Source organism: Monodon monoceros, unplaced genomic scaffold, assembly GCF_005190385.1.
Source record: "Monodon monoceros isolate NGI ecotype Baffin Bay Population unplaced genomic scaffold, NGI_Narwhal_1 Super_Scaffold_18, whole genome shotgun sequence".
Classification (NCBI taxonomy): Eukaryota; Metazoa; Chordata; class Mammalia; order Artiodactyla; family Monodontidae; genus Monodon; species Monodon monoceros.
The window spans coordinates 38,544,491-38,559,481 of record NW_021703774.1 but is presented as its reverse complement, the minus strand read 5'-3'; the positions used below and the strand labels follow the sequence as shown (position 1 = coordinate 38,559,481).

Below are 14,991 nucleotides of genomic sequence, written 5' to 3'. Positions count from 1 at the left end.
CTTATGCTAGCTACAAGGAATTTGAAGTTGAGCCACTGTGAGATCCATATAAACAAATAATGATAAATAACAAGTTAAGGTGGACTTATGTACAAAGTGGTTTATGAACACTATAGATGGAGGAATTGCTTGTTCTAGGATGCTAGGAAAGGCTTTCCAGAGTACAGGAGAGAAAGTTGGCACTGAGTCTTGAAAGACAAGTTGTGTCCTCTAGACAGACATGATCAGGGGTAGGGGAGTGGATAAGGGAGTGGGATGGACAGTATTCCAGACAAATGGAGTAACAGGTGCAAAGGTGGTGGTGGTAGGAGGGAACTGAGAAAGTGTGTCGGGTTTGGGGAATTGGGGCAAAGCATCAGAGCATAAGAATGGCCAGAGAGAAGGTGCAGGGCTGGATTTGAGGTGGGCCAGCGAAAGAGCTCCAGGGATGTCAATCTTTAAGAGGTACTAAAATAAAAAAATATAAAGCCAATTAACTGAGCCACTTGTGGCTCCTTACATAACTTTTGAAAACTAAACTGGTTCCATTCCCTTGAGGTAAGACAGTGCCCTTGAATGTTACTTTAAAAATCTCCTGGCTGGCAATTCCAATTATGTTATATTCAGTGCAGGTAATAAATTCCTTATTTTTAACATAAAGAGGTTTGTAATTCTTATTAATAGGAAATCAAGTTATTTTCAATCCCATGCTGATCAGATATTTAAAGAAAATTGACCTATTTATGCATTGCCAAATTATTAGCCTTCTTGTAAAGTACTCCTCCACCTTTGGATGGAGGTCTCCAGGTCCCCTCTCCCAGGTAAAAGTGGGACTGTTCCATCTGGCTGGGCGAGCTGAAAGTGTTTGTGCATGCCCAGAAAAGGCTGCATTCAATGAAGTATTGTCAATCAACTATGTGCTTGGCACCCCTTATAACCTATTTGGTAGTCTTTTCTAATAAAAAAAAAAATTTGTAGGAGTCTTAAAGGTAAACCTCTCTCTGCCTTAGAGCCACCATATTCTCCTGGGTATTCCAAAACATCAGGGACTTCCATATTGCACCCTGAGGTTTTGTACACACCCTCTGCATGTTAAACAGGCCTCTAAGTTTGGTGTTCAAAGATATAGTCTCTCTATGAGGACTACATCCTAAAGTTATGTGTGAACTTTAAATCATTACTATGAGTATCCACTGTTTTTGCATTTATTCTTCTCTTCCTGGATGTTGGAACTAAGCAAATACTATAACCTTCCTGTGCTTCCATTTCCTCATCGGAAATAACGCCAATTCCTGCTTTATTACTTTACAATACATGTAAAGTGCTTGTCCCGCAAGCACTGTACACAGTCCCGCAGCACTGTCAGCACTTATTTGCGCACCCTTCAGGGAGAGACAGTCCTTTTCATCTCTGTACTCAGTTCTCACCCAGACTTTAGCGTAACCCTGCCCCGGGCTCAGGGTACAGGAACCTGAGAGAGGAGGGCGCGTACAGAGAATGGGTTGTGTGAGAGGTCAGAGTGCAAAGGTAGCTGGTTGAGGCATTGAGCAGAAAAGTCTGAAGAGCGCTCTGGACTTCGGTTGCCTTGGCGACCTCAGCCAGAGGAACAGGGTGGCGGGGAACCGCCTGTCACTGCGGCTTTCTGTGCCCCGCCCTCTCTTTGGTTTTAGCTCCGCCCCTTTCTCCCGAGACGTCCGAAGCAGACGACGACACCGACGCCGACGCGGTTGCCTAGCGATACACTTTTCCCAAGATGCCCAGGGTGTTGTGTTCTTCTTAGCCAATCAGAGAGGCGAAGCGGCCTTACCGCAGGCCAATAGACTGCGAGGCGGGGGCCCGCGACGGTTAAACTGGGCTGGAGACTGGGGCGGCCTGGCGCTGTGGCTTGAGGTCTCCGACTCGGTGGCTGCATATCCGCGACGGTGGTGCGACGTTCAGGTGTCCTGCGCGGGTCTGGCCATGCCGACTCGGGCGGAGGACTACGAGGTGCTGTACACCATTGGCACGGGCTCCTACGGCCGCTGCCAGAAGATCCGGAGGAAGAGCGATGGCAAGGTGAGCGCGGGCTCGGTGCCTGTCTCCGCCCCCGCCGCGGTTGTGCAAACTGCGGGGGGCGCGCCCTCTGCCGCCGAAGGGAAGCGAGGGGCCTGAGGCTGTGCGTCTGGAAAGCAGGGTGCTCAGAAGAGTTAGCCATCTCCCCTCAGGTCTGTGTCGGTCCTGGGTCTCTCAAGGGATGGGAAACTGTGTCCCTTTTTCCTTTTTATTTTTCATTTGTGAATCTGTCCTTAATCTTTAAATAAAATTAATAGAATGTGCCAAATAGAATATTGTCAAATACATAACACCGCTTTGCTATTTACATGAGATTGCGCATTTTTATATATTTATGTTATAGGCATATATATTTTTTCCATCTTTTTTCCTTTCTCTTCCATTTTCTTCCTTTTTCCCAATTTGACCTGCTAAGGGCCTTCAGTTGGTGACAGCTAGCTGACTCCTGAGCTGTTTTTTTTTTTTGCGGTACGCGGGCCTTTCACTGTTGTGGCCTCTCCCGTCGCGGAGCACAGGCTCCGGACGCTCAGGCTCAGCGGCCATGGCTCACGGGCCCAGCCGCTCCGCGGCATGTGGGATCCTCCCGGACTGGGGTACGAACCCGTGTCCCCTGCATCGGCAGGCAGGCTCCCAACCACTGCGCCACCAGGGAAGCCCTCCTGAGCTGTTTTTAGAGAAGAAGAGCCCTCTCGGTCATGACCATCAGCACGTCGAACTTTTATGTCTTGTAGTCAGAATTCATTTAAAATACCCATTATTCGAATTGTTGGATTCAGATTTCCCAAGGTGTGTAGGTAGACTTTACACAAAGAAACAATGGAGAGGAAATTGGCTCTGACGGAAGGACCTTTACTAAGTTCTCTTACCTTGGAAATCTTGACTTGGAATGCTCGAGGACTTTGACTACCTCTGCCCCAGCTTTGACCAGCTTTGACTAAGCAACGGAGGTTAGGGGGTTGGAGGAGGTCTAATGTACCTCGTCACTCTCTGTCGCATCATTTACTGCTGAAAAATTGGGGAAAATTATGGAAGTAAACTCAGGGGTCCTTAGGTTCATTGAACTACATTAGATGATGTCACTGTATGATCTACTTACTAGAGAAGTAATTTTTAAAAGTTTTTAAAAAGGTTTTGAGTATAATGAGTTTATTTGTGCCTTGGAAATTTTTATTTCAGATCTTAGTTTGGAAGGAACTGGACTATGGCTCCATGACAGAAGCTGAGAAACACATGCTTGTTTCTGAAGTGAATTTACTTCGTGAGCTGAAGCATCCAAATATCGTCCGATACTATGATAGAATTATTGACCGAACCAACACAACACTGTACATTGTAATGGAATATTGTGAAGGAGGGGACCTGGCTAGTGCAATTACAAAGGGGACCAAGGAAAGGTAAAATCTCTTAAATGGGCCTAGTTTTGCTTCTGTTAAGCATCCTGTATTAAGATCAGGGACAGAGTACTTAGTAATGCGGAAGAGTCTTCTGGTGTTTGTTTGGTGGGTCCACGGTACTTTAGAAAATCCCTGGTACGTCAGCACCCATATTTCATATCAATTTATTTCCCTATGTGTACACTTTGAAAACTAGATAATTCACATCATCCCATCTTTGTTATGGTTTTATTCAGAAGTTATAGGCTATATTACTGCTTTGATTTCAGGCAATACTTGGATGAAGAGTTTGTTCTTCGAGTGATGACTCAGTTGACTCTGGCCCTAAAGGAATGTCACAGACGAAGTGATGGTGGTCATACTGTGCTGCATCGGGATCTGAAACCAGCCAATGTTTTCCTGGATGGCAAGCAAAACGTTAAGCTTGGAGACTTTGGGTTAGCTAGGATATTAAACCACGATACGAGTTTTGCAAAAACATTTGTTGGCACACCTTATTATATGTCTCCTGTAAGTATTTCAGAATTTAGATGCTTTTTAAACATCTTAATGCTAAACACTCAACTTTTTGTTTGTTTAGTAATATCCAATAGCCAAGAATTAACAATACTGTTTTATTTTAAATTTATATTTTTCCAAATGGACCACCAGACCATTAAGTTCCTGTATTAGCAATATAAATCAAGCTTTCATTGAATGACTACCAAGTGCTAAGCTCTGGGATCACAAAGATGAGATAGGTTTTGTCTCTGCCCTCAAGAGCAGCACTTCCCAAAGTGCCATAGGTCCTGGACACCAGCTGGAACTCATCTGGGGTGATCGTTTAAAATGCAGAGTCCTGAGCCCCAAATCCAGTGAATTTGGATCTCTGGACAGGTCTTTGCACTCAACTGTTTTTTTCTTTGTTTGTCCTCCACCACTTTTTATTTTGGACTTTGTATTTTAACAGACCTTCTAGATGATTCTTGTGCATGGAGATTCAGGGCTTAGGAGGCTCACTCACTTCTGACAACATATTTTTGCGGTGTTAACTTTTTGTACTTATTCTTTTTTTATTGCCTTTTCCTACAGTGCAGCTGCAGAGCCCACCGATTTACCTGTTTCCTCAGTTGCTGAATATTTTGTTTCCAAAATGTCTCACCATTCTAAAGAGCACTGCTATGCATGTCTTTGTATGAATTATTCTTTCTTCCTTTTTGGTTATTTCCTTGGTGTTTAGCTCTTGAAATGAAATTTCTGGGTCAAAGGGTATGAACTGTTTATGGCTCTCTAGTGAGTTTTGAAAAGCTTGAATCAATAATTGATAGCACCAATGTGTTGTATATGAAAGATGAGCAGATAAAGATGGAGAGAGATTTATTTTTTTAGCTGTTACAAACATTTTCAGGATTTTCTCAGTCTTTTTTAGTTATGTTAACCAATCTGACTACAGTATAAAACTTTGTAAATTAGTGCTTTTTTTTTTTTTTGCGGTACGCAGGCCTCTCACTGTTGTGGCCTCTCCCATTGCAGAGCACAGGCTCCGGACGCGCAGGTTCAGCAGCCATGGCTCACGGGCCCAGCCGCTCCACGGCATGTGGGATCCTCCCGGACCGGGGCACAAACCCGCGTCCCCTGCATTGGCAGGCGGACTCTCAACCACTGCGCCACCAGGGAAGCCCAGTGATTTTGTTTTTGACTCAGATTAGACATGGCCAGAGCAGTGTCGTTTACTCACTGGAGCAGATTCCAAATAGAAAGCCTTTGATATAAAGGAAAATTATCCAGAGGTGGTTCTTGGAAAAATTGAAACCTGCACAATTCTTTTGTTCCTGTTCCCCCCTGCCCTTGTAAATAGATCAGTTTAGCCTTCCCTATGGGATTGTCAGGAAGTGGTACCAGACTCCCCTGTTGGACTTTAAATTACGAAGAAGACTTCTGAAGATTTCAGTACAGTACTTGCCTCTGTGCCCTCTGTTGAGAATAAGAGCCATGGTGGACTGTTGTTACTGTACGTGTGGAAGAAAGGCAAACAATTAAAATAGGAAGTGAGAATATTACTTACTACTGTGGTATATAAGTGGACTAAGGGAAAAATATATAAATGAATGATTCAATTAGCCATTTATGTCTATATTCATTTAAATGTGGGCTAGATGTTATTCTAGAATTTTCTCTCGTCCTTTTAAAATGGAGTTTCTAGATTATGAATTCTTTGAGGGTAGAGGGTAGAGCTATCTCATGTTCACCTTTAACTTGCCAGTGCCTTGCCTGTAGTAACATAATAAATATTCGCGAATGAAAAATAAGTGAATGAATTATATATGACAAAGTGTATTAGGATAAGATCATTGCCTTTTTTCCATTATAAATTTGAATATAAAGTATAAAGTACCATCTTTTTGTTGTTATGATACAAGATCTAATGTAAGAGTAATCAGCCTTTTGTATTTGAAATTTTTGTTATAGATATAAAATATTTATAATATAAAATTTGTTCCCTTCTTTTCCTTGAGTGAATATTACCAAACTTTACGGTTCCATTTTTGTCCCAGGACTAATTTTATAAGTTTTAAAACAAAATGAACTTTAAACTCCTATTTTCTTACCTTTTTTTTTTTCCCCCTTAAGGAGCAAATGAATCACATGTCCTACAATGAGAAGTCAGATATCTGGTCACTAGGTTGCTTGCTGTATGAACTGTGTGCATTAATGTAAGTATAATGAAGACAGATTTTTAGTCTGAGGTTTACACTTAGAGAGATTTGTCACCTTTCACCAGGTTCAGCTTTTTGAGCATCCATGCACATTCAAGTCTGAAAGAATCATACCGTGGGTTAAAATTAAGGTAGATGGACAGGTTAAAAAAAATTATTTACAAATTAATAATATAATCCCTGAGGCTGGATCTAGACTTGTTCAAGCTTCTAACCTGGTTAGATGTTTCTCTGTTAGACTGAGCTTAGCTCAAGGGGAGAGCATATAGGTCAAGCCTATGGAAGAAATGAAATAAAGATCTAGAGAAGCAGTCTAGGGTTTGGACAGGAAAGAGTTCTGATTCTTTCCCTTTTTTCTTTCTGTTTTTTCCCTTCTAAAGTATTCTGTAGAGCAGTGGTTCTCAACCAGCGAAGGGGAATTTTGCCCCCCAGTTTTGCCTCCCATGGGACATTTGACAATGTCTGGAGACATTTTAGTTGTCACAACTAGGGATAGCTACTGGCATCTAATGGACAGAGGTCAGTGATGCTGCAAAACATACTAAACAATGCACAGGACAGTCCCCATAACAGAATCATATGGCTCCAAATGTCAGTAGTACCAAGGTTGGGAAACTTAGCTACAGAAGAAGATCCCAGAAGTAGAAACATAAATACAAACTGGACCTTAAACTCTGCTTTTGGTTTGCTTCTTCTTATATATTTTCATTTTTACATTTAAAAAAAAATTTTTTTCTCCAGGCCTCCATTTACAGCTTTCAACCAGAAAGAACTAGCTGGGAAGATCAGAGAAGGCAAATTCAGGCGAATTCCGTATCGTTACTCTGATGAATTAAATGACATTATTACAAGGATGTTAAATTTAAAGGTAAAGTTTATAAGATGATATACTGTATGTTTCCATCTCTCAGCTAAGTTTTGCAGTGTATCCTCTCGTGGAGCAATGAGTCTAAAGAAACATTAAATATATTTCTTTAGCTAAATCTACTGTTACCACGAGTGAAAACATGTATCCTTGGCACATTGCAGGCCTGCCTTCTGTGCTTTCTTTGTGTCTCCTCCCACTCTGCCATGCTAACAGATGGTTGGTAGCAAGGAGAGATTGCAATAAGGATCCAAATCCTCAGTTCCCCTTGTCCTTGCCTACCTCAAAGTGGCAGGTGGTACAGGAAGGGGCCAGGAATAATACCTTATTACTCTGCCTCTAGCTTTGAGAGATTAGAGATCATTAGAGATGGAAATCGTGGGTGAGGGCTGACTAAAAAGAGTAGAGGGGAAATAAAGAGATTATGTAGAAAAAAATCTGGCAGTGGGATGGGGAGGGAGATGTCCTAGGGATCAGGCTGTGTAAGAATAGAGTTAAATGCTGTGGGAGTTCAAAGAGAAGGAAGGATGCAGGTGAAGTAACAGGATTGAAGGTCGGTGAGAGAGCACCCTGCTTAATGTAGTTTGGAGATGCAAGGGCAGTACGTGCCCTGAAACAGACCGACCCTAGCAACGCTACCCAGCACAGCACAGGGATTGAGCCTTCTTAGGTTAAAAGGGGAACAAAGGTAAGTTAAAATCTGCATTACTTTGTGGACCCAGAACCTCATGAGTTAAAGCCACCAGTGAACTTATTTTTCAGGTGTTTAAGACCCATGTGTGTGTGTTGGGGCGGGGGGGAATGGGCAAAATGGGCGAAGGGGGTCAGTTGCATGGTGATGGATGGTAACTGAACTTGTGGTGGTGATCACTCTGTAGTATATACAGATGTTGAACTATAATGCTGCGCAAGTAAGAAAAGAAAAGACCCATCTGTAAAGGAGTCCTTTCTTTTGCCTTGGAAATATATGGTGTTTTATTTATTTATTTTTATTTATTTATTTATTTTTTAAAACATCTTTATTGGGGTATAATTGCTTTACAATGGTGTGTTAGTTTCTGCTGTGTAACAAAGTGAATCAGCTCTACAATATATGCTGTTTTAAATGTAACTGCTCTTTCAGGATGAGTAGTCCATTATGTAGTGTGCCTGTAACACCGAATATTTTTTCCCCAGGATTACCATCGACCTTCTGTTGAAGAAATTCTTGAGAATCCTTTGATAGCAGACTTGGTTGCAGAAGAGCAAAGGAGAAATCCTGAGAGAAGAGGGCGGCAATTAGGAGAACCAGGAAAGTTGCAGGACTCCAGCCCTGTATTGAGTGAGCTGAAACTGAAGGAAATACAGTTACAGGAGCGGGAGCGAGCCCTCAGAGTAAGGGAAGAAAACCTGGAGCGTAAGTCTGAGTGGGGGTGAAGCACAGAGAGCTCCAGGAAGCTTATTCTAATGTATGTGAAAATCTATCTGAACAGAGGATCTCATGTCTGTGTTCTATTAGAAGGTTTTTATAAATACTTGCGAAACCAAGATATGCACATCAAGCTTGCTGCACCTTCACGTTGAGCCTCTTTCTCTGAGATCAGCTGTTGTCACATTGTTGGGCCCTAACTGTGACAGCCCAGCACAGTAGCCATCACACTGTACTGTAGAGTCACTCTTTTCTTTATCTTTCTTAATATATGGACCCTGAGGTTTCCCATTGTAAAGAAGTTCTTAGAATTTGCCAGCGCTTCTCCCTTCTGATACACTGCTCCAACACAGCCCGGGTCTGAAATCCTACAGTGTGTAAGACTAGATGTATTTGGGCAGTTCCACAGAGCATGTGGGTACAAGATATTTAAATACTCTGATGGGTATTGACGGACTGGGTGCTAATGAGTTTTTGATGTTGAAACTCTGTCTACTCCACTAAAGTGAGAGCTGCTACCCAGGTTTTAGGATTCTGCAAGGCAGCAGCAGCAGTGCAGCTCTGCATTTTGACATCGAGGGAAGAGACGGGCTGCGACTGTCTCCTTCCCCCCTCATGGCTCACCCAATCTCGCTTCTGCAGCTCAATGCCAATGCAGACTTCATAAGTGTTTTTCTATTTAAACGTACTTACAAAGCATCTAAATGCGTTTGTTAATGTTTTACTTCCTAATGATAATTGTCTAGTACTGTGAGATACGCTGTCTGTGGGAGGTACAGCCTGTGCTTACCTGAAAATCTTTGTCTCTTCTGTCAAAAGAATTCTTTAAAAAAAAAAACAAAACCCACAAAAAACAAACAACCAAAAACTTTTCATTAAAACTTTCCCGAGTGTTTTGTAATTTCACAAAGCAGCTGAAATCTGAACTCTCTGAATGCTGGGCCATGAATAAATAATAGCCTTTGTTAGTACCACCTAACTGAGCTGTGGTTTTTTCCCTTCTATTTGGGTGCTGTCATTCACCCAGAGGGAGAAGGGTTTGTACCGCAGCCGGGTAACGCCCGGAAAATGAACTGTTGCCCCTTCTCCGCGGAGAGCAGGGATGGCAGTAGCTCTTTGTTTTCCCCCATGAGTTATTCCCACAAATCACAACCAAAGGTTGAAGCTGACTTTGTCCTTGTGCTTAAGCCAGTCCTTAGGAGAAAACCTAAGACAACATACAACATACTAACCACACAGCATTATGAAACGGGAACAGTCCGGTTGGCTGGAGTATACAGTAGGAAACCCTTCACAAAACATGACTCATCGGAGGTCAGGCTGTTAGCCTTAGCGATAAGGAAAAGCAGTAAGATTACCAAATGTGAATTGTTTATGCCACTTGTTAATTTCTTTCTTTCTCGTTCCATTCCCTTCTTAAAGAGAAGGAACGTGAGCTTTGTGTTCGTGAGAGACTGGCAGAGAACAAGCTGGCCAGAGCAGAAAGTCTGTTGAGGAATTACAGCCTGCTGAAGGACCAGAAGTTCCTGTCTCTGGCGGGTGGTCCAGGTATGAGAACCAGCTCAGAGAACAGAAGTTGGTGCCACAAATGAGGAAACGGGCACCAGCGTTGCCCCGAAGGTGGCTTTGGCAGCCCTTTAAATTTCCAGAGTCTTGAATTTTATGATGGAGTGAATTGAATATATGCATTTCAGTGGAGGTAAAAATTGTGTTTTAGCAATGACTGACTTAACTGTGATCAGAGACATGAGGCAATGAGTCAGGATGATTTCATCTTCGGTTTTATTTGCTTTATCAAACTGTGTTCAGTATTTGATATTTATTTTTAAAAACTAGCTCATTTTAAAAAAATGCTGTGCCTTTCAGGTTTTTCTCTGGGTATATTTTCAAAACTCTACATTTCTCTCCATTTTCAAGTGAAAATCCTAGCATTTTACTATTACCACACGACCAACTCATATTTGCCACATCCTTCATAGAAAGTATGGCTTAAAAGGTGTGATAAGCCAACTGTAGAATAGGCCATCACTTTTGGATCTTTGCTAAGACCCGTTCCAATTGAAACGTGTATGTCAAAGTGTGACTGCTTAATACCTGCATATGCTCTGTAATACGTGATGGAAACAAATGAAACCAGTGATGGAAGTAAATCTCTTTTTTCTCAATATTGCTATCTACCATTTCAGTATTTTTATAATATTTATTTCAGCTTCTCTTAGATTCCACACTGCCATCCATAAAGATAAACTAGACTTAAATCATGATTACTGTGATAGAGTGAGGAGGAATTTTTATCTGGGTAAGTGTCATGCATCAAGCCCGTTGCCGAGAATTATATGGAAGGTCCTGTTGGGGACGGCTCTCCCAGTCAAAGAGTTTATTTACATCTTTCCCTGAGAGTCTTTGAGCAAAGGGTGAGAAGAGCTGGCGAAGGATGATGTTTCACTTCGTAGGACACGTAGGTAGAAGAATCTACCGGTATGTGAATCATGGCAAAGACTTAAAATGAGCTGTGGGAATGGTGTCCAATGTGGGTAGGAGGTGTTTTAAAGTACTGAGCATGTCAGAGCCCTAAGAAAAGCAACAAAGCGGTGGGGAGGGGGTGCCCTTGTGAACTCAAGACAGTTGGAAATATCCTCTCCCCATCCTTGGGCTATAGAATTCAGACATGAGGAAAACAAATAAATTGAGATCATGACAGTAAGCAACAGCATCTTTTTAAAAGCTCTACTTAGTCTGTTTAGTGAAATACTAATTCTTTTTTTAAACACTTTCTTATAAAACTGTCTTATTAGTAGGATTTACAGTTGACACTGTCTGTTTACAAATGTATAGGTGTTTGTGGTAATAAAGGTGGATCTATTTGAAACAACGGAGTTGAGGCCTAAAAGCAATCTCCTAAAATGCTTTGCAGAGAAGCAGTGTATGAAATAGGAAGTTGGGACAGTCGGAGGGCAGCGTTTCTCTGTGCAGCCTGCTCCTCCCTCAGGGCGTCTCCATTTCTTTGGACTGGAACATTCATCTCTAGATAGTCACGTGACTTCTTACTTCCTCACTTTCATCAGGTCTCTGCTCAGAAGTCACTTATTATGCAGCTTCATCACTGCCAACACCCCCAGCACCTCTGTCTCCCTCTCTCCGTGTTCATTTCCTTCACAGCACATACCATCCTCAAGTATTCCTCATGTGGGCTTGTTTATTTGTTTATGGTCTATCTCCTCCTACCACAATAGGGCCTTTGTTTGGTCCACAACGACCCATACAGTGAGCTCAGTAAATATTTGAACGTATTTCCTTTAAATGAACGCAAAGGAAAAACAAAAAGATTTTAGAATTCAAACCTTCAAGCCCCCAACCCCCAGATAGTTGTCAGTTCCTAATAGTGTAGCCACTTTAAGTAGATTATTATTTTTTTCATGTTAAAAGTACAGTTCACTCACTGTTAACTCGATTTACTTTTACCATGCTGAATCTTGCTTAGGTTCTTTTTGGAAGAAGTTTCTGGTCAGTTAAGCTGCTTTAAAATGTGTTCTTAAGTATTTAGCCAAAACTGTAGGTGCTCGCTATGAAAAAGAGCTTCTGCTTCCGTACTTTTCTGGAAGAATTGTGTTCTAGGTAGAATGGCACTTGCTTTCAAGCTTAGAGATAAATAACATGGGTTTCCAGAAGTTTTATATTGTGGCCCATAATCCTCAGTGCATTTAACCTTAAGAGGAATGTTGATTGTGAGAGAATAAAACATAGGTTCCTTGAGTTTTGGCTACAGATTAAAAGGCTGATTGATTTCTGCCAACCTCATGCCCCTAACCTGTTAAAAAAGAGACAACAGATCCAAAATGGAGTCACTGGTCACCAAATGTCACCAAATCAGGACTTAATACCTAACTTACTTTCAGTTTCAGCCTCTCTCAGGAATGGAATCTTAAACCAGTTAATCTGGAATTACCTGGTCAGCACTAGTGAGGTCATCTGCCTGATAGACCCCTGCTGTCCCCTAAAGGACGGTGACCTTGCCACAGACAATCCCCCCTTTGCTGGTATAACTTCCTGGTCCTGCCCCCTTCTACCTATAAAAGCCTTTCCTTTTGTACAGCTCCTTAGAACTCCTTTCTGTCTTCTGGATGGGGTGCTGCCCGATTCATGAATCGTTGAATAAAGCCAGTAAGATCTTTAATATTTGCTTGGTTGAATTTTGTTTAACACTTCTATCCCAGAGAGAATAAACAGGTACCCAGATTTCACATGCAAACTGACAATAAATATTTTGGTAAGTTTGATAAGTATGGAGGAGTTCATCTCCTGTTCATGAAACTCAAAAACCTTTTTCTTTTTTTTTCTAAAGAACTTTTTGATCTTACATCCTCGATAATGAAGAAGAAAGTTCATTTCAGTGGGGAGAGTAAGGAGAATGTCATGAGGAGTGAGAATTCTGAGAATCAGCTCACCTTCAAATCCAAGTGCAAGGACCTGAAAAAAAGGCTTCATGCTGCTCAGCTTCGCGCTCAAGCCCTGTCAGACATTGAAAAAACTTACCAACTGAAAAGCAGACAGATCCTGGGCATGCGCTAGCCTGACCCAGAGACACAGACCTGTGTACAGTGTTTAATGTTGCCAGCCCTTTCGCGATGGGTATTCTACTGCTGTAGCCTGTATACTTGGTTCTGCGAGCCGTGCCTTTTCTATAGTAAGCAGGGTGGTTTGGTATTACTCTTGCTGTTTTTCAGCAAGAATTGTACCAATGGGGCTTCCCTGGTGGCGCAGTGGTTGAGAGTCCACCTGCTGATGCAGGGGACGCGGGTTCACGCCCCGGTCCAGGAAGATTCCACGGCTGGGCCCGTGAGCCATGGCCCCTGAGCCTGCGCATCCGGAGCCTGTGCTCCGCAACGGGAGAGGCCACAACAGTGAGAGGCCTGCGTACCGCAAAAAAAAAAAAAAAAAAAAAAAAAAGGTACCAATGTCCACCCCTTTCATTTTTCTTTTGTAAAGAACGCTTCATAGAAAGAATAACGCTTTCTTGGCCAGTTGGGTTTTTAATCCTGTGTGTGATTACTACTGGAACATGAAATGTTATATTCTATATGTTGGGGTGGGGAAATAATATTAGAAAAAGATATTTACCCAGGAGCAGCACTTAGAAGTTTTAAGAGACTGAAGTGGTGTGCTTACAATTGTCACGTCTAGAGTTAAAATTTAAGTCTGAGGTTTTAAATGTCCTTGAGCTTAGAGAAAACCTAATTGGATATAGATTGGTCACTAATACCTTGACATCTCGCTTATAAATATCCCCTTGCTCTGTAGTTTAAATCTGTCACCTTTTGTGAAAATCCATCACTATGATGTCTCTACTCTTTTTCTTTCCCTTTTTATCCTGTTTAACAGTATGTGAGCTGTCTGTCATTTGCGCACTCTTTTTTCACTAAATAAAAGAATTCTTTAGTTTTCCTGTATCCATGTCGCTTGTATTTGTTGATCTTAGTTGGAGGGAGTCTGTGTTTATGATATTTAGGCATTGGAGGGTAGGGAAGTGAATGTGATGCTCTCAAGAGCTATACGGCACTTTACTACCCATCTCATTTGTCCATCTAAGCCAGTGGTTCTTACGGGGGCAGGTTTGCCCCCCGGGGTATATTTGCAATGTCTGGAGATATTTTTAACTGTTACGATTGGAGGGAGGTGCTACTGGCATCTCTTGGGTAGAGGCCAGGGACGCTGCTAAACATCCTGTAGTGCACAGGACGGCCCTCACAACTAAATGTCAGAGTACCACGCCTGAGAAACCTGATCTCAGCTGAAACTTGTTGGACTGTACCCCACCCTTGAAGGAAACTTATTTTGGTTTTGATGGATTTTTCTTACATGTCTGACTTTTAATATGAATTAGCAGTCCTTGCTGTGCCCATCACATTTTTCATGTGATGTTTTCCTGGCAATGCTAATCCTTTTAGCTTAATGAAATAAGACCAAGTTACGAAGGGTTATAATGTCATAAATGGGAAGAAATAGCTCCTTTATTAGTTATCTTATTATAGGTTTATTACACCGTTGATAACGTAGTTCTATCAAAGATATAATATCGAAATACAATCAGAAACTGATTACCAGGCCTTTATGGTATACCCACAGATTAATCCTAACAGAACCACTTTGATGTAAATGTTGAGTATAATTTGCAGGGCCCAGTGCAAAATAAAAATGTGGTTCAAAAAGCAGGAAACAAGTACCATTAAAAGTACATATGGGACTTCCCTGGGGTGCAGTGGTTAAGAATCCGCCTGCCAATGCAGGGGACACAGATTTGAGCCCTGGTCCGGGAAGATCCCACATGCCGTGGAGCAGCTCCGCCCGTGCGCCACAACTACTGAGCCTGTGCTCTAGAGCCCGCGAGCCACAACTCCTGAGCCCGTGTGCTACAACTACTGAAGCCCGCGCACCTAGAGCCCATGCTCCGCAACAAGAGAAGCCACTGCAATGAGAAGCCCGTGCACCACAACGAAGAGTAGCCCCCGCTCGCTGCAACTAGAGAAAGCCCGCGCGCAGCAACGAAGACCCAACGCAGCCAAAAATAAATAAAGTTTATAAATAAATAGATAAAAGTAA

General features: G+C 42.2%; 1 protein-coding gene across 2 annotated transcripts; it reads left to right on the top strand.

Annotated features, from left to right (window-relative positions):
* The first annotated feature begins 1,843 nt into the window (after window positions 1-1,843).
* On the top strand, window positions 1,844-13,341 carry NEK2 (NIMA related kinase 2). Of its 2 annotated transcripts, none has more exons than XM_029229350.1 (8): window positions 1,844-2,034; window positions 3,208-3,425; window positions 3,695-3,935; window positions 6,036-6,118; window positions 6,863-6,989; window positions 8,163-8,382; window positions 9,817-9,942; window positions 10,312-10,544. In XM_029229350.1, the coding sequence occupies exons 1-8, from the start codon at window positions 1,939-1,941 to the stop codon at window positions 10,371-10,373; spliced, it is 1,173 nt and encodes a 390-aa protein (XP_029085183.1). In that variant the 5' UTR covers window positions 1,844-1,938; the 3' UTR covers window positions 10,374-10,544. The 2 variants fall into 2 exon arrangements, with proteins under 2 accessions (XP_029085183.1, XP_029085182.1); XM_029229349.1 differs by lacking the exon at window positions 10,312-10,544 and adding an exon at window positions 12,737-13,341 and having other exon boundaries at window positions 1,939-2,034.
* Window positions 13,342-14,991: the final 1,650 nt, after the last annotated feature.

What these genes read in the sequence shown, in the direction of transcription:
- NEK2 (XM_029229349.1), top strand. Translation starts at nt 1,939, where the DNA reads ATGCCGACTCGGGCGGAGGACTACGAGGTGCTGTACACCATTGGCACG. An exon ending in GGAGGAAGAGCGATGGCAAG is followed by an intron (nt 2,035 to 3,207) that starts GTGAGCGCGGGC and finishes TTTTTATTTCAG; the next exon opens with ATCTTAGTTTGGAAGGAACT. An exon ending in TATGAACTGTGTGCATTAAT is followed by an intron (nt 6,119 to 6,862) that starts GTAAGTATAATG and finishes TTTTTTCTCCAG; the next exon opens with GCCTCCATTTACAGCTTTCA.